At 45.4% G+C, this 26865-nt stretch overlaps 1 protein-coding gene across 1 annotated transcript; it reads right to left on the reverse strand.

The window, feature by feature from the left end:
• On the reverse strand, positions 1–26865 carry LOC144695707 (zinc-binding protein A33-like). Its single transcript, XM_078566664.1, has 6 exons — positions 26416–26865; positions 26230–26325; positions 25903–26136; positions 23207–23229; positions 19231–19349; positions 1–1359 (listed from the first exon to the last, which is right to left on the reverse strand). The coding sequence occupies exons 1-6, from the start codon at positions 26824–26826 to the stop codon at positions 809–811; spliced, it is 1434 nt and encodes a 477-aa protein (XP_078422790.1). The 5' UTR covers positions 26827–26865; the 3' UTR covers positions 1–808.

Genomic DNA, 26865 nt, shown 5'->3' on the forward strand with positions numbered 1-26865 from the left:
TATACTTTATTCTTAAAATATCTAAAAGAACATTTCAAAATGACCATCACAGAAATTGCAATGATATTCAAATGATCATGTTGCACTCGGAGGAGCTTCAGTACAAGAGAAAGCCCATGACAAACATTCTAATGCAGCAACTGAACTACTTTTCACGTGGTTAACACTGCCTGTTAGTGGCATACATACCCGATCAGTTCACACATCACGTTCAATACAGACAGATTATCAAATCAGTATTCACAACAGTGTCACATCATTTACATGCTCAAACAGTGGTTGGAAATCTTGACAGCTGCTCATGCAGGAATAACACTCACTCCTGGGAATTTATACAAAGCGGGGAGCTTGTTATTTCCCCCACTTCACTTCCTCACCCTCTTGTGCTTTTCTATCTCTCTCCCACCCTCTGGAGAAATTATTTCCTGGACCCCCGGGAAAGACTCCCCGGACCCCAGTTTGAGAATCACTGAACTGATTCATCTCAAACAAGCTGATGTCCCACCACCTTCCGCCTGTGGAGCAACATTACAGGCAGGAAGGTAACCGGGTTCCTGCAGTTCACAGCTCATTCTACCCAGTAAGTTCCTCTCTACAATTGAGATTCTATTTGTTTCTTCTCTCCCCCTCCTTCTTTCCCCCAGCCCTACAGAGGTCCTCGCTGATCTTTCAGTTCCCAGTTCCCATACAGGGTTTATACCCGGAATGTTAACCTGGCTTCTCTCTCCACCTGTGACTGAGACCCACACCCATCAGTTTACAGCTGGCAGGAGGCAGGGAGCCGGTGTGAAATTATGGGATGGATCTGTTAGTGACCTTCAATCCCGCAGATTCTCAGCGGGGCCGAGTTTTTCCCGTCGTCATTCGGTCCCGGACTGAAGAAGGGAAAGATTCTCCCAGTGAAAGTGTGGGTGAAAGTGTGGAGATGGGACATGTTGTCCGCATTGTAAAATGACACCTGTCCACCCTCATAGTCCAGGAAAACCCCGATCTTCCGGGGATTCACACTCGGGGTGAGGGGGGTTTCAGAGGGGGAGGTGGCGGCAAAATAACCAAATCCGGGAACCAGCCCCACAACCCACAATCCGGACTCGGGGATCAGGGAGATTCCCCCTTTCCTCTTCACAGACTCTCGGGCCACTCCGAGACCCCACCGAGTCTTCTCCCACACCCCCACCTCCCAGTAATGTCTCCCTGATGTGAATCCCTCTGATCCCAGGACACAGACCCAGGGATCAAACCTCTCCGGGGTGTCAGGGAGCGGCTGCCGTTTGTCTCCGAGTCTCACACTGGTCCGGTCCTCAGACAGGATGAGCCGGGGATTCGCTGTGTTCAGATCCAGAGTCAGAGAGGCTGGAGCTGGGGGAAAGTTAAAATAACACAGTCAGTGATTTAGAGAGAGGGGCTGGGGAGGGGGAGAGAGTGTGAGGAAGGAGCCCGGAGGGGGAGAGGGGGAGAGGAAGTGGGAGAGAGAGAGAGACAGGGGGAGGGAGAGAGAGAGGGAGGGAGGCGGGGAGAGGGAGAGAGAGAGGGAGAGGGAGGGAGAGAGGGAGGGAGAGAGAGAGGGAGGCGGGGAGAGGAAGCGGGAGAGAGGGAGAGAAGGAGGTGGGGAGAGAGAGAGAGAGGGGGAGAGGGAGCTGGAAAGAGATGGAGGGGGGGAGGTGAAGTTGAGGAGAGAAAATGGCAGCAGAGGAGGGAGCAGGAACGTGGAGAGGGAGAGTGTGGGTGGACTGATGGAGAGGAAGAGGTGGGAGAGAGTGAGAGCAGGAGGGTTTGAGAACATGGGAGCAGGAGAGAGAGAGACCAGCATGACAGAGATTGGGAGAGTGGGTAAGAAAGAGGGTGGAGTAAAGAGAGCAGGGGGATGGTAGGAAATGTGTGGGGATGTGAGAGTGAGATGAAGGGGTAGAGAGTGCAGGGGGGCAGGGAGAGTGCGAGGGTGAAAGTGAGATGGAGGGGTCTAGAGTACAGGGTGGCTGGGAGAGAGGGTAGATGTGAGAGAGAGATGGAGGGGTAGAGAGTGCAGGGGGCAGGGAGAGTGAGATGGTGTGAGAGAGAGAACGAGTTGGAGGGGTAGAGAGTGCAGGGGGCAGGGAGAGTGTGATGGTGTGAGAGGCAGAACAAGATGGAGAGGTAGAGAGTGCAGGGGGGCAGGGAGAGTTTCAAGGCATGAGAGAGAGTGAGCAAGAACTGGAGGGTGAACGCAAATCGGGCAGAGTGAAAAAGAGAGAAGGGGAGGGCTTACAAGGGTGGGAGAGAGAATGTGAAGGTCTCAGAGAGAGTGGGAGACTGCTGAGAATGTGAACGAAAGCAGAAAGGGGAGGGGCGAAAGTGCAGAAGAGGAAAGGGAGAGCGTGGGAGGAGGGGAGGGCGTGGGAGAGGTATAGCGGAATGATGAGGAAAGGGGGAAGGAGAGAGAGTGTCTGGATCGGTGGAAGAGAGGGCGAAATGGGCCTGACAGGGACAATGGGTGGGGAATGGAGGTAGAGGGCGGGAGGGACTGATATTAGATCGAGCAGGAGCATTGTTGAGAGGGTGAGTGCATGGCAGGAAGAGGGAGAGTGTGTGTGGAAGGGGAAAGAGAAAGATTGTGGGAAGGGCAGAGGTAATAATGAGAGCAGAAGTTAAAGAGGCAAAGAGAAAGGGAGAGTGGGAGGTGAGTGAGAGAGTGTGGGGACAAGGGGAGTGAGAAAGTGTGGGTGGAGAGAAAGATGGGGAGAAGAGGGAGAGCGTAAGGACGGGAGAGCATGAGTGACAGGGTGTGGAAAGAGATAGTGACGCAGGGAGAGAGAGAGTATGAGAGAGGGAAGAGAGATTGTGAGAAGGAGAGCAGGAAGGGGAAAGATAAAGTTTGGGAGAAAGGTGGGAGGAAACAGCAGGCTGGAGAGAAAGAGAGCTGGAGAGAGTAGGTGGGGAGTGATACTTCTGCGAAACAGGTATGAAAATGTCACCACACAGATTGTATACAATCTGATCCTGTAAGGTAGCAAAGAAAATTAAATTACAAGAACGCTATGGTTAGGAGCAGGGGTAGGCCATTCGGTCCCTCAAGCCTGCTCGACCATTCGACGAGATAATGGCTGATCTGATTGAATATATTCAATGACCCAGCCTCCACTGCTCGCCGGGGAAGAGAATTCCAAACACTAACCACCCTCTGACAGAAAACAAATTCTCCTCATCTCAGTCTTAAACGGGAGACTCCAAATTTTAAAACTGCCCCCTAGTTCCAGATGCCTCTCCAAGGTAAATGTCCTCTTGGCATCCACCTTGTCAAATCCCCTCAGCGTCTTACACATTTCAGTAAGATCACCTCTTATCCTTCTAAACTCCAATGAGTAAAGGCCAAACCTGTTCAACCTTTTATCATAAGATAATCCATTCATCCCAAGAATCAGTCGAGCAAATCTTCTCTGAACTGCGTCTTATGTAACTATCTCATTTCTTAAGTAAGGAGATCAAAATGGTACACAGACTTCAGATGCAGTCTCACTAAGACCCTGTACAGCTGTAGCAACAACTGCATAGTTTAATACTCGATTCCTCTTGCAATAAACATGAACATTCCATTTACCTTCCTAATCACTTGCTGTACCTGCAATTAATTTTTGTGATTCATGTACCAGATTGTCCAGATCCCTCTCTACTGTAGAGTTCTGCAGTCTCCCTTGGTACATTGCGAGGCCAGACCCCAAAATTTGTTACAGTCCCAGGCAAGACCCTCAAATTTGGTTATGATCTGCTTAGTGACCATTAACTTTTTTATGTTAGTCGACCAAATTTGAAATCCCAGTTGCTTACTAACAGGATAAATCCATAAGATTCCATGTTTTGAAACAAACAGAAGAATTTTACTAAACAAGAGTCAACAATGCAAACAGATAATATTATCTCTTATATTCTAATATAAAGAATTAACATGAGGTAAACATTAATTAACAGGAAAACTGCGGTCGAACACACCACAAACCACATGTTTAATGACAGACACGAGCAAGGCAAATCACAGGAATCTGCTCATAATCTGCCCGAATGTCAATTATCACCATTAAAAAACCCCCAGATTAATGGAGGATCAAAGGACAAATATCAACAAGGAACTGCAACACAATATTTTTAGTTAAAAAAAAAGTACAAGAGAAATTAATGGGACTTAAAGGAGATAAATCCCCTGGACCTGATGATCTACATCCCAGAATGTTGAATGAGGTGGCTGTAGAGAAAGTCGGTGCATTGGTGGTCAACTTTCAAAATATGAGACACTCTGGAATTGTTCCTGCAGATTGGAAGGTGGCAAATGTAACCCCACTATTTAAGAAAGGAGGAAGAGAGAAAACAGGGAATTACAGACCTGTTAGCCTAACATCAGTCGTAGGGGCAATGCTAGAGCATAAAATAAAGGATGTGATAACAGGACACTTAGAAATAATGGGAAGCTTGGGCAGAATCAACGTGGACTTGATGAAAGGGAAATCACGTTTAACAAACCCCTGTTGGAGTTTATGGAAGATGTAACTACGAGAATAGGGAAGGGGTAACTAGAGGATGTCATTTATTCAGGTTTTCAGAAAGCTTTAGATAAGGTCCCACACCAGAGGTTTGCAAACAAAATCAGAGCAAATGCAATTTGGTGGAATTTACTGGCATGGATTGAGAACTGGTTTATGAACAGAAAACACAGAGTAGAAATAAATTGGTCATTTCTCGGTGAACAGGCTGTGACTAGTGGGGTATCGCAAGGGTCAGTGCTTGGGATCCAGATATTCACAATCCATATCAATGATTTGGATGTTGGGATTAAATGTAATATTTCCAAGTTTGCAGATGGAAGTGTCAGTTGTGAGCAGGATGCAGAGATGATTGAAGGAGATTTGGAGAGGCTCAGTGAGTGGGCAAAACTGTGGCAGATGGAATTCAAGGTGGAGAAATGTGAGGATATCCACTTTTGTGGGAAAAACTGAAATGTAGGGTATTTCTTAAATGGAGAGAGGCTGGGAAATGTTAAGCATAAAAGCGACTTATATGTCCATGTTCATGAGTCACTGAAAGCCGGTACAGCAAGGAATTTAGAAGGCAAATGCTATGTTGGCCTTTATTGCAAGATGATTTGGTTACAGGAGTAAAGGTGTCTTAGTACAATTATATATAGCCTTGGTGAGACTGCATCTGGACTAATATGTGCAGCTTTGGTCTCCGAACATGAGGAAAGGTATATTTGCCATAGACTGAGTGTAATGAAAGTTCACAAATAAATTCCTGGAATGGAGGGATTGTCCTGAAGATGCAGAAAATTTGGATTTATTTTAAAGTGCCAGCTAGGACCAGCATCTAGGTTGCCAAAGAATACACAGACAATCACAGCCTTACATGAAAGCTAAAAACTTGTACAAAGGGCTCAGCTGTAAATTTGCAATTAGGAAATGGGAGACACACATGGGCAGGGACTCAGGATGACTCGATCAAGACATGGGGAAGGCCATTTAACACCGTCTGATAGCCTCGAACCACACCCAGTCAGCCCCCGTAAACCTTTTGTCTAGAACAAACGCACATTCTTTGTTGTCTCCCAAAAGGATAATGCCCAGTCTCTGCACTGCAATTACTGTACAAGAACACAATGATCAGATTATTGTGTTGTGGCCTTTGTCTAACTAGCACCATTAAGTTGTAACTGGTAGTAAAAAATATATTAACTGTGCTCATTTGAACCTCGGTGGAGAAGCGCCTGGATTGCCCAGCGTTAGCTGCCCACATGTGTAACAAAGGAACCACTTGAATATTGCATCTGGACTCCGAGTGTTGAAATTTTGTACCAGAGTATTCCTCGGACCTTTTAGTCCTGTGAGCAAAGATTAAATAGACGGGTCCTTTGCTCTCTGGAGTTTAGAAAAAGGAAAGGTGATCTCATTCAAACATACAAAATTCTAACGGGACTTGACAGGATAAATCCAGAAAGGATGTTTCGCTGGTTGCGGTGGTGGGGCGGTCGAGAACCAGGGGACACAGTTTCAGATTAAGGGGCAGGTCGTTTTAGGCCAAGATGTGGAGGAATTTCTTCACTCAGAGGGTGATGAATCTTTGTAAGTTTCTGTCCCAGACGGTTGTGGAGGCTCAGTCATTGGGTATGCGCAAGACTGAGATGGATAGTTTTCTACATATTAAAAACATCAATGGATACGGGGATAGTGCAGGAAAATGATGTTGAAGTAGAGAATCAGCCATGATTTCATTGAATGCCAGAGTGGGCTGGAAGGGCTGCACGATCTATTCCTGCCAAGAGCAGTTCTACTCCAGTATCTTGAAAGGGTTAAACAATTTTAGTTAGAATTGCCTGTTAGTAACAATAAAATATAAGCAGAAAAGCAGAACGGGAGAATAGCAGATGTGTTTCAGACAGAATAAGAAAGGAGACGGGCAAGGCAGTAGAACAAAGAACAAGTTCAGGGAGTGAGTGGGCATTGAAGTCAGGAGGCACAGACTCCTGGACAATCAGCAAGAGATGGTGGTCTTGCGAGGATGAGAACAATGTCGAGTGTCTGTACATATGGGAAATAAGTGACAAAAGCCTAAGGCCTCTTTAAGCATCTGATTGTGAATTGACAAGATTAGATTACGAGTCTGTGACTAATTGTGTATAAAAAGAAGATTTAGCTGTAATCTGCACAGCTCGGTCTAGGACTGCCCAACGCTGTCTCTCCCTGCATACACTTGAATCACTAATGAAAGATCGTGGCCTGTACCTGAGTCTCCTGGTAGTTTGTAGGGCAAATTATAACCTGCTGACAGCAGTTCCACTCCAGTATCTCAATACAGGCACGGTTCCAGCTCCTCAGCTGAGCTGCTGCACCAACTGCTGCTCCCAACTCTTTAAACTAAATACAAATGAACACAAATGGTTGTTAACTGACCTTTGAATTCACCTGTTAACCTGTGATCTCCCAGCAGGGTTCAGCCCCCTTGCCCTGAGACAGGATCTGAATGTATCAACCCTTGGGACATTCTGAACCTTAAATGTTACAATCTCCAGTCAACACAAAGGTTATTCCCACAGGTGTGAACTTACAATTGCTCCACACCGAAAATACACAGTCAGAACTCCAACAATATAGTTTTAATCATCCTCTCTATTAAAATAATACATTGCCTTGATATTCTTCCTGCCAAGTGGACAAGCTGATGAATTTGGACATTATAATCCACCCGCTAAGTTAACTATCAATTAATCTATCTAAATCCTTTTGTAGACTCTTCATGTGCTCTTAACAAGTTAAATTCCTAATATCTTTGTGTCATGAACAAATTTAACTACCATACATTCGGTTCCTTCATCCAAGTCATTGATATAGATTGTAAATAGTTGAGTTCCCAGCGCTCATCCCTGTGCCAATCCACTAGTTACAGCTCAGCAACCCAAACACAGGAGCCGGATTGGGAGAGAGAGAGAGAAAAAACGTGTGAATATAGAGAGGGGAGAGGGAGGGGGAGGGGAGGGAGAAAGGGTGATGAAGGAGTGAGAGATTGGGAGGGGTGGGGGTGTGGTCAGTGAGTGGACAGAGTGGAGCCAGAGTTAGCTGGAGGGGACAGTGACAATGGTGGAAGGGGAGGGCTGAGATGGTGGAAGGGGGAGGGGAGAGAGTTTGGGAGGTGGAGCGGAGAGAAAGCATGGGATGGGGAGAGGAGAAAGAAAGCTGGAGGGAAAGGAGGGGGGATTGCGAGGGACAGTGTGCGGGACAGGGAGGACAGGGAGAGTATGGGACCAAGATGAGGGAAGAAGTGCGGAATGGGGAGGAAAGACTGACTGGAGGGAAGTGAGTGAGAGAGGGGAAGGATGGGGAGTGGAGTATGTGTAGGAATGGGCGGAGGGAGAGAACAAAGGCCACGGGAAGGGAGGTGGCGGGGAGCAGTGGACCAGGAAAGTGAGATGAGAGAGAAAGCAGGAAGGAGGGTTGTGAGGAAAATCTGCAGTGGAGGGGGTGGGGGGTGGGGGGGGGGAGCGCGGTGGGGGGTGGGGGGTGGGGGCAGAGGGAGCATGGGAGCAAGAAATCGAGGAAGGGAGGACTGGGGGGGTGGGTAGAGGGAGTGGGTGGTGAGTATAGAGAGTGGGGGAGGGGAGAGAGCAGAGACGCGGGAGGAGCAAGTGCAGATTTGGGTGGGTAATATTGGGGAGACAGTGGGTAGGTGAGCATAGAGTGTGAAGGGGCCAGGAAGCAGTAGGAGTGGGGTGGGCATTGTGTCATCCAGCGTGGACAGGAGCATTGAGGAGCTGAGAAAAACACTGCTGCCTCCCCCATCTCCATATTGTAAACAGGAAAATAAATGTGCTCAGCTTTTCACTGTCGCCCACATCCATGTCCAGGAAGCCCAAGGCTCAGGGCTTGAGTCTCAGGACATCCCAATTTTTGGATAGAGTCCAAAACAGCACCAACATTAGCAGATGGATGGCGCCTAACGCCTGTTTTCGGGACTGCCCTAGTCCCTTAAATATATCCCAGCCCAATTATGAGTTGGACGAGATAACAGAATCTTCTCGGGCAGAAGGAGGCCATTCAGCCCATGGTACTTGTGCAGGCTGTCCAAATTAATCTTCTAGTCCAGCTTTTTGCCCGGATCCCTGCATATTAGTCCATTTGAGAACATGTTCAATTCATTTTTGAAAGTTCCTATGAAATCCACATTTTCAGACAATGAATTGCAGATCATGAACATAGTCTGTGAGATTTCATTTTTGCTCATTACCCTTCTAATTCTTTTGGTGATTATTTTAAATCTTAGCCTTTAGTTACAGACACACTTACCAGAGTAAACAGATTCTCCTGATCTGCTCAATTAAGCCCTCATAATTCAAATTCCTGCATTGAATCTCCCTTTAAACTTCTCTGTTCTAGGGAGAGCATTGCCAGCTTATCCAACTACCCTGTAAACTGAAGTCCCTCGTCAGTGCTATTGTGCTGGTAAGTCCCCCCTGTACCCTCTCCAATGACTTGACATCCTTCTCAAAGTGTGGTGCCCAGAAATGCAGAAATTACTCCTCCAGAGGCCTATTTGAAGTGCTCATTGGTGCAAACACTGCACCTGAAACTGCTCCTTTCTATACCCGTGCACTTGCACACGAGGGACAAGTTCACTATCCTGATTTCCTAATCCAGAAGGCGATCAAGAGTCAACAGCAGATGCCCCAAGGTGACATGGAGACACAGAGGGAGGGGTTGAAATTTGTCATGGACGCTTGTGTGACACGGACAACACTGAAGTAGCAGCTCGGAACACATTCCTCTCAATATCTGTTTCCATTAACACCGATGGAGATTGATATTGAGCACGATGTAACCTGGGTTACTGATTTACTGTCTGATTTTCACATATTGCGTTACCATCCAAACAAGGGTTACTCTTTCTGAAACTCTTTTTCAACTGTTTAAAAATAAAGACAGTTTTAACTAAACACACAGACATTTCAGGACATGTCATTGAGGTGGTGGCTCACCAACAGACACTCCGTCTACAGCAACTTTCATAGACAATTGCCTCTCTGGATATGTGTGAATAGCTTTCTTCCTGCCTTATCAAGATACAGATATTACATCCATAGCTGGCATACACCTGGAGATATCCCCTGCTGAGAGCAGGAAATGGCCACATGCAGGTGGAGGGATTGTTAAGGCATGAAACACAATTGGATGACCCGAATCAAGGTATTAACTTATACAAAAACAGAATTACCTGGAAAAACTCAGCAGGTCTGGCAGCATCGGTGGAGAAGAAATCAGTTAACTTATATATCAAGGGACCAGGGTCAGAAAGGGATATAAAGTCACAGCCACAAGGACAGTGTTGCTGCAGCCAGGAAAGCGTGACGTGGTCAGTCACAGGAAGTCATTCAGCAGACTGACCACGTGGGAATGGGCTCCGACAAGCGGATCTCACTGAACAACTGGTGTTGGAAGTGTATATTATTGCATGGTTGGTTAATAAAGGTTTTGAGGGGTTGTTTAGGTTGGGCCTGTACTCATCAGATCTCAGGGTTGGGAGGGCATGTGGAGGTGGATCAGAATAATGCCCAGTGGAACGAAGGGAGGTTCAAGGGTGACAGAGGGGAGTGGAAAGTTGATCTTGGGTGAGTCAATGTGAAGGGGGTAGTTGGTGGGTGGCAGGGGGTAGGGTAGAAGTTGGTGGATGAAGTTTCGAAGGTGACGCACACCATTTTTCAAATCTGACATTGACCACGCAGTTAGTCAGTAAGTGAGATGCCTCGAAGTGGGAGCAAGGTATTTTTGGGGGGGTGGTGCTCAAGGTCAGCACAAATGGCCGACTAAAGGGACACCCTAATAATTATGAGGTAACTGGATGTCATCCATGCTCAGTCGTGTTCTCCTCTCTCTGGTGAAGCCCACACAGCAGCAGGTTTATGCCCGACTCATGGGTCTCATCACATCGAGATCCCAGCAAGGTCTGGAGCTTCCTCTCATTCTGTGCCATTCGCCATCAGCTGCAGTCAGAGGTAGGGATGAATGGAGTGAGAGAGGTGGAAGCCTCCAAGGAGCACGGGTGGTGGCCAACTCATGACTCTAAAACTCCATCCCCCCTGCTGAATGGTCATGCCTGACAAGGGCTCATGTGTTTAGTCTTTCTATGTTACCAAGGCAATGGTCTCTCTGTAGGGACTCGAGGGTAGTGGAGGGTATTAAAGGAACTATCTTGGCGATTGCCAGGCAGGATCCTCAGGGACAAGGGATACCCCCAGCAAAAATGGCTGATGATGCCAGTTTACCACCCGCAGAGTACTGCTGAGGAGTTACAATGATGGCTATACCCACACCAGGTCCCTGACTGAGCAGGTGATTGAGCTCCTAAAGATGAGGTTCAGATGTTTGGATGGCTCAGGCAGTGCTTTCCCATACTGAGAATGTCTCAGATCATCATTGTCTGCTGCACCCTGCACAGCCTCGTGTTACAAAAGGGGGATGTGTTGCCTGAGCGAGACATGGGGAAGCAAGATGTCTGCTCCAATGAGAAGGACAATGAAGGGGATGGGATGGCCAGGATGTGGCCGAACCACATGCAGAGGCTATAGCTGGAATATGATGTGGTAGACAGGCCCATACTAATCTGATAGTTACCAGATTCCAGGCAGAGTAAGCTGCCGGGACATTTGTTGAACTTTTTGGTTTTCTATCCTTTGCAGACCGGAAGGCCCCAGCACCTTCTTGTTTACTGACCATAGGTTTCTCAAATGAACCTTTATTTATGAGAGCAGAATTAAATTGCAGTAGTGACATCTTCCCTGCTGTAGGTTTGAGCCTTGCATGTGCCGAACTATAATAAAATGCTGAACCCTGGCGCCAAATGCGCTTATTAGGATCTGCACCGTCTCCTGCAACCTCAGGCACCTGTAAGTAGAATTTTGATTTCAGCAATGCACTGACAAAGTCCTGAACATGACAGATTGGAAGGAATGTCAAATCTAAACTTTCCAGAGATGCACTATCCTGATTGGGCATTCTGAATACACTTGTGTGTCACTGACTGAAAGCTGACGCATTGATCCCAAGTGAAGCCCTAGATGGGTCCATTATTAAAGAAGTTCAAGGCGGGGGTGACCTTCAACGCCACCAGCATTGGATTCCCTCCAAGCCCTTGTGGCCGCAGCTCATTGCGGAGAAGCTGGCAGATAGATCCTGGGATCTACAAAGCCGCCTCCGGCATTGCCTTTCACCCATTTGTAGATAAGAGCACCGCCTGTGATACACCTGTGGCCAGGCCAATGGCCGCCATCTTGACTTCCCTGAGGCCGGCTCTTGCTAACCCTGACACTTGCTCTCAAAGGGGAGCCGACCTAGCAGAGAGCTCTTTCAAGCTATACCAGCTATGGAGGAGCAACATGAGAACATTTGGCCCCTATAAATCGCTGCTCCATGCATATTGATGAGAGATCATCATGTTCCTGCACCCCCTGGTCACCACTCACACATCATAATCGCATATCCCTTGACATCTTTATCACGTGAATAAGATTAGAGGTTACTCTGTAGTCCACTCACTGAGTGCCTCACCTGCACTATGCTTTGCTGAGGTGCAAGGCCCCTGACCCTCCAGTCACAGAGACACCTACAAGTCTCAGTCTCAGATGGGCCTTAGCTTTAGTGGAAGACCGTGATCAGTCATTGTGGCACCCAAAGCCAAGGTAAACTTCTTTCCTGCATGGACCCTGCACAAGACAGTTAGAGCTGCTGATCCTTCTCATGGATCTCCTCACTGCCCTCAGCACAGGTCCAATCTACATTCCCTCTCCTCATGCTCTAAACAAGCAACGATCCTTCAATGATGTCCATTGCACTTTGGTTAGACACATGGCAGCATGATATCATCGCTATAACAGAAACTTGGCTTATGGAGGGGCAAAAATTGCAGATTACCATCCCTGGATATAGTGTTTTCAGGCACGGTAGAGAGGGGAATAAAAAAGGTGGGGGTGCAGCATTATCGGTTAAAGAATCAATGACAGCTGAAAGGAGGGATCACATCCAAAATGAAGCATCAAATGAGGCCGGATGGGTGGAGTTCAGAAATAAAAATGGGGCAGGCACAATACTAGGAGTGTACTCAGGCCCCCAAATAGTGGAAGGGGGCAAATATGTAGGCAAATTTCTGAGTGCAAAAACAATAGGACGGCAATATTTGGAGACTTTAGCTACCCTAATATGAATTGGGGTGTGAACAGTGTGAAGGGCACAGAGGGCACAAAATTCTTGAACTGCAGTCAAGAGAACTTTCTTAGCCAGCACATAACTAGCCCAACGAGAGCGGGCGCAATTCTAGATTTAGTCTTCGGAAAAGAACCTGGGCAAGTGGATGAAGTAGCAGTGGGTGACCATTTTGGAGATACTGACCATAAGACAGTTAGATTTAACACTATTATGGAAACGGACAAATAGAAAGCAGGAATTAAAGTTCTAAATTTGGGGAGACAAATTTTACAATGTTGAGAGGTTAATTGGCGAAAGTGGACTGGACAGAGTTATTAGAGGGGAAAATGTTGTCAAATCAGTGGGAATTATTCAAAAGCAAGGTTCTACGGGCACAGTTGTGGGCAAATTATGAGAATCAATTCTGAGAGGCAGGATAAAGTGTCACTTAGAAAGGCATTGATTGATCAGGAATAGCCAGCATGGTTTTGGAGGGGAAGATCATGTCTTACTTACTTAATCGAAATTTTTGAGGAACCAACAAGGAGGATGGATGAGGATAGTGCAGCAAATGTTGTCTACATGGATTTTAGTGAGGCATTTGACAAGGTCCCACATGACAGACTGGTCAGGAAAGTGAGATCACATGGGTCACAGGGAAGGTGGCGAGTTGGATCCAAAATTGGCTCAGCAACAGGAAACAAAATGTCATGGTCGATAGATATTTTTGCAAGTGGATAATGGTTTCCAGTGGTGTTTGACAGGGCTCAGTGTTGGAGCCCTTGCTACTTGTTCCATATATTAATGATTTGGATGTAAATGTGGGAGGTATGATTAAGAAATTTGCCGATGACACGAACATTTTCCGTGCAGTTGGAAGTGTAGAGGGTAGCTGTTATCTCCAGAATTATATCAATGGTTTTGTTGAGAGGGAAAATTGAATTCAATCCGGATAAGTGTGTGTAATGCATTTGGGGTGGGGTTGAGGAAGTGAGAGCCGTTGGCGTGCATGCGCATGTCTGAGAAGGTGGCAGTACAGGTGGGTACAGTGGTCAAGAAAGCATATGGAATGCTTTTCTTTATTGGACGAGGTAATGAAGTCCAAGGCAGGGACGTAGTGATGGAACTGTATCAGACGCTGGTTACCACAGGGCACAGAAGTAAGGTGATTGGTAAAAGGATTAGAGGGGAAATGAGGAAAATATTTTTCACCCAGAGGGTGATGGGCATCTGGAAGTCTTGGCCTGGTTGGTGATTTAGGCTGAAATACTCAACTTATTTGAAAGGTACCTGCATCTGCACCTGAACTGTTGTATACTGCACAGCTACGTATCAGGAGCTGGAAATTGGGATTAAAATGAGCGGCTAGATTCTTTTTTCTTTGGCTGGCGCAGGCACAATGGGCTGAATGGCCTCTTACTGTGCCGTGACTCTACAATCATTCTATGGTTGCAAACCTTTTATGTGAGGCCTACTGCCACCCTTGATAATGGAGATAAAGTAGACGAGCAGGCCACCAAAATCTCCATGTGCGATCTGACAAAGGATTTAGGCAAATGCACAAACATCTCTTTATTCTTAGACCCAAATCCCTCTTGCAGTTAAGAATAATGTGCAGCCTCTGGTTTTCTACTGTTAAGAAGACAGCGTAGAGGTTCAGTGTCTTAGCCTTGAAACTGCATCCGTGCCACTCACATAGCAGATTTAACTCTGATTAAGTACTCGTGGCAACCACCACATCTCACATCAGGACAACAGCTGCAGGAGAAACAATGACCTAGATGATCCATCTTGGTCTCCTTCCAACGTCACCAATGTCACAGATGCCAGTCTTCAGCTGATGTAACTGACTTCACATGATCACAAGTAAGGGATGAACTCACTGGAAACAGCAAAGGCAATGGGCACTAACAACATCCCAGCTGTAGTACTGAAGATTTTAACTCCAAAATTAGTGACACCCATAGCCAAGTTGTTCCAGTCAAGTTACAATACAGGCATCTGACTGACAATGTGGGAAATTGCCCAAGTATATCCTGTCCACAAAATGCAGGAGAAATACAATGCGGACAATCACAGATCCAACAGTCTACTCTCAATCTTCAGGCAAGTGGTAGAATGTGATGTTGACAATGACATCAAGTGGCACTTACACAGCAATAAAATGCTTATAATCCTCTGTTTGTGTTCTACCAGAGACAGCTGAAATCGAATCAGTTCGATAAAAATGAAATAAAGATGGGCAGGTGATGTGTTGCAGTTGCAGCAGGTGGGGACCGGACACTACCCGTCTGATTCACGGCAACCACATCTGCAGTAAGTGTCTGCAGCTTGAGGAACCACAGCTCTGAGCTGATCCACTGGAATTGGTGATTTGGACAGTGCAATGCATTGGAGAGGGGTAAAGTTACCAACACATTTTGTTCCAGGAGGCAGTGACACTCTTAGGTATTTCCAATTTGTTCAGTGGTCAGGGAAAGGGAAGGAAGTCAGGTAAGAAAACCCAGCCCTTGCAATTGTCCAACAGATTCAAAGCCCTTGCACCTTATGTGGACGAAAGCATGAATGCAGGGAGGATGAGCAAACTGACTATGGCACAGTGGTGCAGGAAGCTATCCAAAAGCTAAAAGGAATGTAATTGTAGTAGGGGGCAGGTTAGTTAGGGGGATAGAAACTCTTCACTTCAGGCAAGTGCATGCATTCCAAAGGCTGTGTTGCATGTCCTGTGCCAGAGTCAAAGTAATCCTCTCAGGGCTGGCGAGGAACTTGGAAAGAGGTTCTACTGAGAGAGTATGTGCAGTTAGGCACTAAATTCAAAGATAATAATCTCTGCCTGAGGCATCAGCTGATTGGCATGGAGTGAATATGATCAGAGAATTGAATGTGTGGCTCAAAGATTGGTGTTGGAAAAATGTGTTTCAATTCATGGGGCACTGGCACTAACGCTGGGGAAAAAGGGAACGATACTATTAGAATGGCCTTCACTTGAATTACGCTGGAACCAGTGTCCTGGCAAATTGTATAACTAGGGCTGTGGAGAGGACTTTAACCTAAAGAGTGGGGGAAGGGAAGGAAGTGTTCATGTGCGGTGAGATTTTGAACATGGAAGAACAAGGACAAGGCAATAGTGCAGGGTAGCATTGCAGGTGATGATAACCAGAGTGCAACAGGAAGCGATAGAGCTTACAAACATAAGAGTATACCAGCCAATAAGGCCAGGGTAGGGAAAAATTGCCCAATGACCAAAATAACAGCTCCTTATCAGAATGCACACAGAATTCATATCAAGATGGATGAATTGATAGCACAAATAGAAATAAATTATTATATGATGGCCTTTACAGAGATATGTTTGCAGAGTGTCCACAGCTGGGACCTGAATATTCAAGGGTATGTGACATTTTGGAAGGGCAGGAGGAAAGGAAAAAGAGATCGGGTAGCTCTGTTAATCAGGAACGTGATCAGTTATTATTTTGTTTCCGAGGATCAAAAGGTTGTAACAATTTGGGTGGAGATAAGAAACACCAAGGGAAAGAAATCATTAATGGGAGTGGTTTACATGCCTCCTGAAAGTAGCTAAGCTGTTGGACAGAGTGTAAAGCAAAAAATAATGGGAGCTTGTAAGAAGGATACTGCAATAACTGTAGGCGGTTGTAATCTTCATACAGTTTGGCTGAATCAGATTGGAAAAGGTAGACTGAGGATGAGTTCGTAGATTGTATTTGGGACAGATTCTTTGAACAATATGCTCCTGAACCAACCAGAGAACAGGCTATTTCATACCTGGTAATATCTACTGAGACAGGATTAATAAATGACCTCATGGTGAAAGATCCTCTAGTTAAGAGAGATCAAAATAAGGTAGAATTTCACATTCAGTTTGAGAATGGGCAATTTCTGTCTGAAACTCATGCCTTAAACTTAAATGCAGGCAATTACAAGGGTTTGAAGACAGTGTTGGCTAAAATGGACAGGGAAAATAGGTTAAAAGCAAGTTGGTAGAGAAGCAGTGGCAGACATTTAAGGGGATATTTCATAACTCTCAACATTCCATTGAGAAAGAAAGGCTCAATGAACAGAGTGTGCCATCTGTGGCTGACTTAGCAAGGTAATGGTGGCATCAAATTGAGATAAAAGATGTATAATGCTGCAATGATTAGTGGTAGGCCAGAAAATTTGGAAAATTTTAGAAACCAAAAATTGACTAAAAAAACGAGGGCGAAATTGGAGTATGAGAGGAAACTCACAAGAAACCTAAAGACAGACAGTAAAAGCTTCTACACATACATATAAAAGAAGAGTAGTGATAGTGAGTGTGGGCCCCTGAGAGGGTGAGACTGGGGAATCGATAATGGGAAACCAGGAAATGGCAGAGGCATTGAACAAGTATTCTTCATAGTAGCAGGCACAAGAAGCATACCAAGAATAGTAGAGGAACAAAGGCAAAAAGGAGAGAGGAATTTGAAACAATCAAGATCACTAGAGAAAAAGTAGGAGGAAAATAATGCGACTAAAGGCTGACAAGAAATTTGGTCCTGATGACTTGCATAGTTGGGTTTGTGAGGCAGTGACTGCAGAGATAATGGATTCACTGTTTGCAAACTTCCAAAATTCTCTAGTCTCTGGGAAGGTCACAATGGGCTGGCAAGCCATGAATGTAACACCACTGTTCAAGAAAGGAGGGAGACAAAAATCAGTGAACTATAGGCTAGTTAATCTAATATCTGTCATTGGGAAAATGCAGGAAACCATTATTTTAAAGGTAGTAGCAGGACATTTAGAAATCATTACATTATCAGGCAGAGTCAACATCGTTTTGTGAAAGGGAAATCATGTTTGACAAATTTATTAGAGCTCTTTGATGATGTTACAAGCAGGATGGATAATGGTGAACCAGTAGATGTCATGTATTTTGATTTCCAAATGGCATTAGATAAAGTGTCAATAAAAGTTTACTACTGAAGATAAGTGTTAGGGGTGATAGAATGGCATTGATAGAGGATTGGATAATGAGCAGGAACAGAGATTCAGGATAAATGGGTCATTTTCAGTTTGGCAAACTGTAACTGGTGGAGTGCACCTAGGATCAGTGCTTGGGCCTCAACTAATTACAGTTTATAGACAGGACAAATTAAAAGGACTGACTATATTGCAGCCAAATTTGCTGATGATGCAATAGGTAGGAATGCTAGTTGTGAGGAGGGATTAAAATTGTCTGCAAAGGAATATGAAAAGATGAAGTAAGTGGGAAAAATTGGCAGCTGGAGTATAATGTGGGAAAATATTAGGTAGTCCACTTTGTAAGAATCAAAAAAGAGTATTATTTCAATGGAGATAAGTTGCAGAATGCTGGAGTATAGGGGTATCTTATATATTAATTACAAAGGTGAGCACAAGAACAGAAGTATTAGGAGCAGGAGTAGGCCATTTGTGCCCGCGAGCCTGCTCCACCATTCAATAAGATTGTGGTTGATCTGATTGTGGCATCATCTCCACTTCCTTCTACCTCCCCATGCAGGTACAGAAAGTAATTAGGAAGCAGATGGAATGTTGGCCTTAATTGAAAGGGAGATGGAGTATAATAGTGGGGAACTCTTGATATAGCTGTACAGGTCATTGCTGAGAGTAACAGTATAGTTTGGGTGTCGGTTACCTCAGCTGGCTGGACGACTGGTTTGTGATGCAGAGTGATGCACCAGTACAATTCCTGTACTGCCTGAGGTCATCCATGAAGGCCCTGCCTTCTCAACCTCAACCCACACCTGAGGTGTGGTGACCCTCAGGTTAAACTCACCACCAGTCGTCGCTCTCTAATGAGAGTGCAACCGATGATCCTCTGGGACTATGGTGGCTTTAACTTCACAGTTTTCATTTCCTTACTAAAGGGAGTTCTTTTATGTCTGAGAAGCAGTTCAGGGAATGTTCGCTAGGCTGATTGCTGGGATGAAGGAGTTGTCTAATGAAGAAAGGTTGAACAGTTTAGGCCTATACTCTTGAAGTTCAGAAAAATTAGAGGTGATCTTATTGAAACATATGTGGTTCTGAGGAGATTGATAGGGTAGATAGTGGGAGGATGATTCCTCTTGTGGGGGTATCTAGAAGCAGTGGACATAGTTTATAAATCAGGGATCTGTCTCCCTTTTAAGACAGAGATGAGAAGGAATTTCTTCTCTTTGAGGGATTTTAGCCTTTGGAATTCTGTTCCACAGACTGCAATGGAGACGAGGCTGTTGTATAGACTCAGGGCTGAATTCGGCAGATTTTTGATCGACAGTGGAGTTAAGGGCTATATGGAACAGGAAAAAAGGGCAGTTAAAGCCACAGTTAGATGAGCCATGATCTTATCGAATGGCGGAACAGGTTTAATGGGCCAAATGGCCTCCTGCTGCTCCTATTTCTTATGATCTTATGATGATCATACTACCACAACCCCTCACTGGAGGGACGTTGAATTTCCTGTTTCCCCCACATCCCTGGAACTTTGGAGCCCATTTAGTTCCTTCACAACTGGAATTATAGTTAGGAAAATTAATAAAAACGTTTTTACCAGGGTTAATGGAATTGATCATTTCCCTCCAAGCTGTGTACTGTAAAGGTCCTTTGAACTTTCCGATAGACAGGGCCGCAGCATCTGCTACTGAGAGTTGCTTATTGTCATCACTAATCCTGTAAATATTAAAGAATTGATGGTGTAAATTCATCCTAATTGAACATTTTAGACATGATTTAAATGGTGAAGCTACCCCAACATTCATATATTTCAGCATTTTTCATTTTAGAACAAATGTGATAGAAAGTGAAATTTCTCTCTATGACTGAGCAAAAGATAACTTGGAAATGCAAGGGCAGAGGATGGAAACACTCATATCCTGCAAAAGGCCCACAGCCTGATAACAAATTAGTTGCCAGTATATCACAGATCACAGGAGAAGATAAACATTTAGCCTGTTCACTTGCTGTATTCCAAACAAAGCTTGTCGAATGAAAGCAAATGCTGAAAACATCAACCCAACTCTCCGAGACACCTGCGCTCCTCTACTTCTGGCCAATTGAATATCCCTGATTTTAATCACTTCACCATTGGCAGCTGGACCTTCATCTGCCGAGGCCCTGAGCTCTGAAATTCTTTTCCTTTCTGCCTCTCTATTTCTCTTTCTTCCTTTAAGACATTTTAAAACCTACCTCATCTTTGGTATTAATATCTCCTTGTGGTTGGGTGCCAATATTGCTTTATATCTTAAAACACGTTTCTGCTGTTGTGTTGAATTTTTTTCAATCATTCACGAGGTGTGTGCTTCACTGGCTAGCCCAGCATTTATTGGCCATCCCCAACTGCCCCTTCAGAAGGTCGTCGTGAATTGCATTCTTGAACCCCTGCAGTCCAAGTGGTCCAGGTACACCCACAGCGCTGTAAGGGAGGACGTTCCAGGAATTTGACCCAGCGACAGTGAAGGAACGATGATATAGTTCCAAGTCAGGATGGTGAGTGGCTTGGAGGGGAGCTTCCAATTAGTGGTGCTCCCACACATCTTCTGCCCGTGTCCTTCTAGGTGGTAGCAGTCAAGGATTTGGAAGCTGTTTTCTAAGGAGGAAAGGTGAGTTCCTGCAGTGCATCTTGTAGATTGTACACACTGCTGCCACTGTGCGTTGGTGGTGGAGAGAGTTAATGATTGTGCATGGGGTTTCAGTCAAGTGGTCTGCATTGTCCTGGATGATGTCAAACGTTTTGAATATTATCGGAGCCGCACTCATCCAGGCAAGTGGAAAGTATTCATCATGCTTCTCACATGTGGCTTGAAGGTGATGGGCAGGAAGAGTTAGTCATCGCAGGATTCCTAGCCTCTGACCTACACTTGTAGCCATTGTATTTATATGGCAAGTCCAGTTCAGTTTGTGCTCAATGGTAACCCTCAGGATGTTGATAGTGGGGGATTTAGTAATAGTAATAGCAAGTGATGAAATATCAAGGGGTGATGGCTAGATTCTCTCATGTTGGCGATGGCCATTCTTGTGTGGGGAAAATGTTACTTGCCAGTTGTCAGCCCAAGCCTGGATATTGTTTAGGACTTGCTGCATTTGGACATGGAGTGCTTCAGTATCTGAGGAGTCACAAATGGTGCTGAACATGGTGCAATCATCAGAGAACATCCCCGCTTCTGACCTTATAATGGAAGGAAGGTCAATGATGAAGCAGTTGAAGATAATTGGGCATAAGACAATGCCCTGAAGAATTCCTGCAGTGATGTCCTGTAACTGAGATAATTGACCTCCAACAACCACAACCATCTTCTTTTGTGACAGGTATGACTCCAACCAGTGGACAGTTTTCCTCCGATTACTATTGACTCCAGTTTTGCTAGGGTTTCTTGATGCCACGCTCGGTCAAATGATGTAATGTTCAGTCACTCTCACCTCACCTCTGGAGTTCAGCTCTACAGCCCATGCTTGAACCAAGATTGTAATGAGGTCAGGAGCTGAGCAACCCTGGCAGAACCCAAACTGAGCGTCAGTGAGAAGGTTATTGCTAAGTAAGTACCGCTTGTTAGCACTTTTGAAAACCCTTTGTCACTTCACTGATGATCGAGAGTAGACTGACGGGGCAGTACTTGGCCAGGTTAGATTTGTCCTTCTTTTTGTTTATATGATATATCTGGGCAATTTTCCACATTGCCAGGCAGATGCCAGTGTTGTAGTTGTACTGGAACAGCTTGGCTAGGGGTGTGATAAGTCCTGGAACACAAGTCTTTAGTACTATTGCCAGCATATTGTCAAGCCCCATAGCCTTTGCAGTATCCAGTGCCTTCAGTCATTTCTTGATATCACGAGGAGTGAATCAAACTGGATGAAGACAGGCATCTGTGATGCTGCGGACTTCTGGAGAAGGGCGAGATGGGTCATCCACTGGGCACATCTGGCTGAAATACTTCAGCTTTAATCTTTTGCACTGATGTGCTGGGCTCCCCATCATTGAGGGTGGGGGTATTTGTGAACCCTTCTCCTTACATTAGTCAATTAATTGTCCACCGCCATGCAACGCTGGATGTGGCAGTACTGCAGAGCTTTGATTTGATCCGTTGGTTGTGGGATCGCTTATCTCTGTCTATTCATTGCTGCTTACGCTGTTTGACATGCAAGTAGCCCTGATTTGTAGCTTCACCAGGTTGACACCTCCTTTTTAGGCATGCATGGTGCTGCTCCTGGCATGCCCTCCTGCACTCTTCATTGAACCAGGGTTGATTCCCTGGCTTGGTGTTAATAATTGAGTGCAGGGTATGCCAAACCATGAGGTCACAGAGTGTGGCTGAGTACAAATCTGCTGCTGCTAATGGCCAACAGCGCCTCATGGACGCCCAGTTTTGAATGAGGGTATCCTCAATGTGAAGGCAGGAGTTCATCTCCATTACAACTGTGCGGTGGTCACTCCTATTGCTACAGTCATGAACAGATGCATGTGCGGTAGGCAGATTGGTGAGGATGAGATAAAGTATGTTTTTACCCTCTTGTTGGTTCCCTCACCACCTGCCACATACCCAGTCTAGCAGCTATGTCCTTTGGGACATAACCAGCTCGGCCAGTAGTGGTGCTTTTTAAAAAATTCATTCATGAGATGTGGGCATCGCTGGCTAGGCCAGCATTTACTGTCCATCCCTAATTGCCCTTGAAAAGTTGGTGGTGAGCTGCCTTCTTGAACTGCTGCAGCCCATGTGGTGTAGGTACACCCACAGTGCTGTTAGGAAGGGAGTTGCATTAACGAGTCACTCTTGGTGATGGTCATTGAAGTGCCCCACCCAGTCTATATTCTGCACCCTTGCAACTCTCAGTGCTTCCTCCAAGTGGCGTTCAACATGGAGGAATACTGATTCATCAGCTGAGGAGTGGGTGAGAGGTGGGGTGGGTGTGGTTGGCAAATGAGTGGGTACGTGGTCATCACCAGTATGTTTACTTGCCCATATTTTACCCGATGTCATGCAACTCTATCGGGTCCCGAGTCAATGTTAAGTACTCCCAGGGCAACTCCCTCTAAACCTTATACCACAGTGCCGCCACCTCTGCTGGGTCTGTCTTGTCGGTCTTAAGGATACAGGTCAAGATTCTATACTGGAATCAAAACAAAACCCGTTCCCACTTTAACATGTGACTGTCTCGGTTTAGTCAGGAGCCTTGCATTGACATGGTTGTTCTACACCATGAAAGCATGGACGGTGTGGCTCTCTCAGGGTCAGTCAGAAGGCCACAGCCGCACTAACAGCAGTCTGCAGCCTGCAACTGAGCACTTCAGGATTGCATGGCATCTTGTAATTTAATACAATCATGTAGACCAGTTATATGAAATCTAATTTAATATCTGCAATAAAGCATGTCATCATAACAAAAGACTAGTACTTAAACCATAAGCAGAGTTATTGTCACCCGATGAACGACCCTTTAATGTTGCGATGGTAACTAGTAAAGAAATTCATAACAAAACCTTTCTGACTTATTTTACCAAATTGTGCAGAGTTTCAGCAGAAAACATGTCCTACCTTCTCTTCCGACAAGCTTCCTCCTGAAATAAATGAATCACGAACAGTGAGGAGCATAGTAACAGATTTAGAAACATAGAAAGTTTACGGCACAGAAAGAGGCCACTCTGCCCATCGTGTCTGCGCCAGATGAAAAACAAGCCATCCAGCCTCATCGCACTTTGCATCATTTGGTCCACAGGCCTGCAGGTTACAGCACTTGATGTTACTATCCAGACAGCTTTTAAATGAGTTGAGGGTTTCTGCCTCTCCTACCCTGACAGGCAGCGAGTTCCAGATCCCACAACCATCTGGGTGTAAACGTTTTTCCATAAGTCCATAAGACATAGGAGCAGAAATTAGGCCATTCGGCCCATCGAGTCTGCTCCGCCATTCAATCATGGCTGATAAGTTTCTCAACTCCATTCTCCCGCCTTCTCCCCGTAACCTTTGATCCCCTTACCAATCAATAACCTATCTCCATCTTAAATATACTCAATGACCTGGCCTCCACAGCCTTCTGTGGCAATGAATTCCATAGATTCACCACTCTCTGGCTAAAGAAGCTCATCTCTGTTCTAAAAGGTCTTCCCTTTACTCTAAGGCTGTGCCCTCGGATCCTGGTCTCTCCTACTAATGGAAACATCTTCCCCACGTCCACTCTCTCCAGGCGTTTCAGAATTCTGTAAGTTCCAATCAAATCCCCCCTCATCCTTCTAAACTCTATCGAGTATAGACCCAGAGTCTTCAAGCGTTCCTCATATGTTAAGCCTTTCATTCCTGGGATCGTTCTTGTGAACCTCCTCTGGAACCTCTCCAGGGCCAGCACATCCTTCCTGAGATACGGGGCCAAAAATTGCTCACAATATTCTAAATGTGTTCTGACCAGAGCCTTATAAAGCCTCAGCAGCACATTGCTGCTTTTGTATTCTAGTTCTCTCGAAATAAATGCCAACATTGCATTTGCCTTCCTAACTACCAACTCAACCTGCTAGTTAACCTTAAGAGAATCCTGGACTAGGACTCCCAAGTCCCTTTGCACTCCAGATTTCTGAATTCTCTCCCTATTTGGAAAATAGTCTATGCCTCTATTTTTCCCACCAAAGTGCATGACCTCACACTTCCCCACGTTGTATTCCATCTGCACTTCTTCGCCCATTTTCCTAACCTGTCCAAATCCTTCTGCAGCCTCCCCGCCTCCACAATACTACCTGTCCCTCCACCTATCTTTGTATCATCTGCAAACGTAGCCAGAATGCCGTCAATTCCTTCATCTAGCTCATTAACGCATAAAGTGAAAAGTTGTGGTCCCAACACTGACCCCTGCGGAACTCCACTAGTCACCGGCCGCCATCCTGAGAAGGACCCCCTTATCCCCACTCTCTGCCTCCTGCCAGACAGCCAATCTTCAATCCATGCTGGTACCTTGCCTCTAACACCATGGGCTCTTATCTTACTGAACAGCCTCCTGTGCGGCACTTTGTCAAAGGCCTTCTGGAAGTCCAAGTAGATAACATCCATTGGCTCTCCTTTGTCTAACCTACTCGTTACCTCCTCAAAGGATTCTAACAGTTTTGTCAGGCATGACCTCCATTGATGAAAATATGCTGACTTTGCCCTATTTTACCACGCACTTCCAAGTATTCTGAAATCTCATCCTTAATAATGGACTCTAAAATCTTACCAACGACCGAGGTCAGGCTAATCGGCCTGTAATTTCCCGTCTTTTGCCTCATTCCCTTCTTAAACAGGGGGGTTACATTAGCGATTTTCCAGTCCTCTGGGACCCTCCCTGACTCAAGAGATTCCTGAAAGATCACCACTAATGCCTCCACTATCTCTGCAGCTATCTCATTCAGAATCCTGGGGTTTAATCCATCTGGTCCAGGTGATTTATTCACCTTCAGACCTTTCAGTTTTTCATCATCTTCCCTCTCACCTTTCAAGGCACTGTAAATCTGTGCCCCCTCATCACTCACCTCTCTGGTAAGTAAATAGGCCCTTCCCCACCCACTCTATCAGGCCCCTCACAATTCTGTGTATCTCAAATCTCCCCTCAGCCTCCTCTGTCACAGGCAGAACAGCCCCAGCCTTTCCAATCCTTCCTCACAGCTGCAATTTTCAAGTCCTGGTAACATCCTTGTACATCTCATCTGTACCCTCTCTAATTCAATTACACCCTTTCTGTAATGAGGTAACCAGAACTACACACATTTCAGGAGGACATAAACAGGGCAGCTAGTGAAATGAGCAGACTCAAAGCATATTAGATTTAACACGGAATTGTAAAGTGATGCATTTTGGCAGGAAGGTTGTGGAGAGTCAAGTAAACTGGAACTCAACATCAGTCCCGCTCACAGACACAGTGACTCTCACACACCGTACCAGACACACCCACACACTCACAACATGAACTGGAACTGGATTACAATGGGCGTTCCAGGAGTAAATTAAACATGGCAACACGGAAATAATCACAAAGCAAGTGTGAAGATCAAGATAACTCATTCTCTGGAGGTAACAGGTATTCTCGGGAATCTGCAGACAATGTGGAAGTCATTTATTTCGGGGAGACCGCAGAACTGCCACGAAACAAACAGAAATGTGCTTAACTCAGTTGTTATTTATTCGGTAAATTCAATATTTATTCCACAGTTAGCAGTTATTTTGTCACTGTGTGAAGTTTCATGGAACTGGCCGGCAATATATTCCCTCACCTTTAAAAATATCAACTCGTCCTTTTGCTCCATCTGTTTCTGCAACGTTGAGAGCTTCTCCTCAATAGAATTTAAATTCTCCTCAATCTCTCGAAGGTTTTTCTCCATTCTTTCTAGAATCCTCTCCTCTTCTTCCCTGAGATCTCTGAGTAGTCGCTGCTCTTTCTCAGTGAGAATCTGGTGCATTTTAGTGAACTCGGATGTGATGTGGGTCTGCAGACTGCTCGACTGTTCCTACCAAATGAAATGTGAAACATAATTAATGTCCCGCGATAAAGAAAACAAAACTGACCGAGATCCCAGAAAACCAGAACAGGGAGACCTTACCCTGACTTCGGAAATCTTCCGCTTCTGTTTCTGTTCCGTTTCTCGAACCGCCGATTTCTTCTGTGTGAGAGAATCTAAGGAAGATTTCAGCTGATCCTGGGATTGGGAGACAAAATCACAGAATTGAAGTTTTAGACCATGAAAATGTGATAAAACTATCAGCTTAGAAAATATTTCCCCTTTTACCTTGTAGATTTCAACAGCTTCTTTAATCGGCAGGAAGCGGTGCTCTCTGTGTTCCCGCGAAACTACACAAGTGAAACAGATCAATTTCTTGTCAGTTTCACAAAACAGCTTCAGTTCTTCCTGATGTTCCTCACAGTGAAGTTTACTTTCCTTCTCTTTCAGATCCAGCTTTAATTTTCGAGTTTTCTCGGCCAGATTCGCTAAGGCCCGATTTACCCTGAGGTTTCTTTCCGGAAACTCCTCTCTACATTCCGGGCAGGAGTTTATCTCCTTCTTTTCCCAACACTGGGTGATACAGGAGCGGCAGAAGTTATGTCCACAACCCAGTATTACGGGATCAGTAAAGAACTCAAGACAAATGGGACAAATTGTCTCCTCGGTCAAACTCTGGACCTGTTCTCTGAAAGCCATGTTCACACTCAGCACTTCCTGATTCAAATCACTTTCAGT

Source organism: Cetorhinus maximus, chromosome 21, assembly GCF_964194155.1.
Source record: "Cetorhinus maximus chromosome 21, sCetMax3.hap1.1, whole genome shotgun sequence".
In the NCBI taxonomy this organism is placed as follows: domain Eukaryota; kingdom Metazoa; phylum Chordata; class Chondrichthyes; order Lamniformes; family Cetorhinidae; genus Cetorhinus; species Cetorhinus maximus.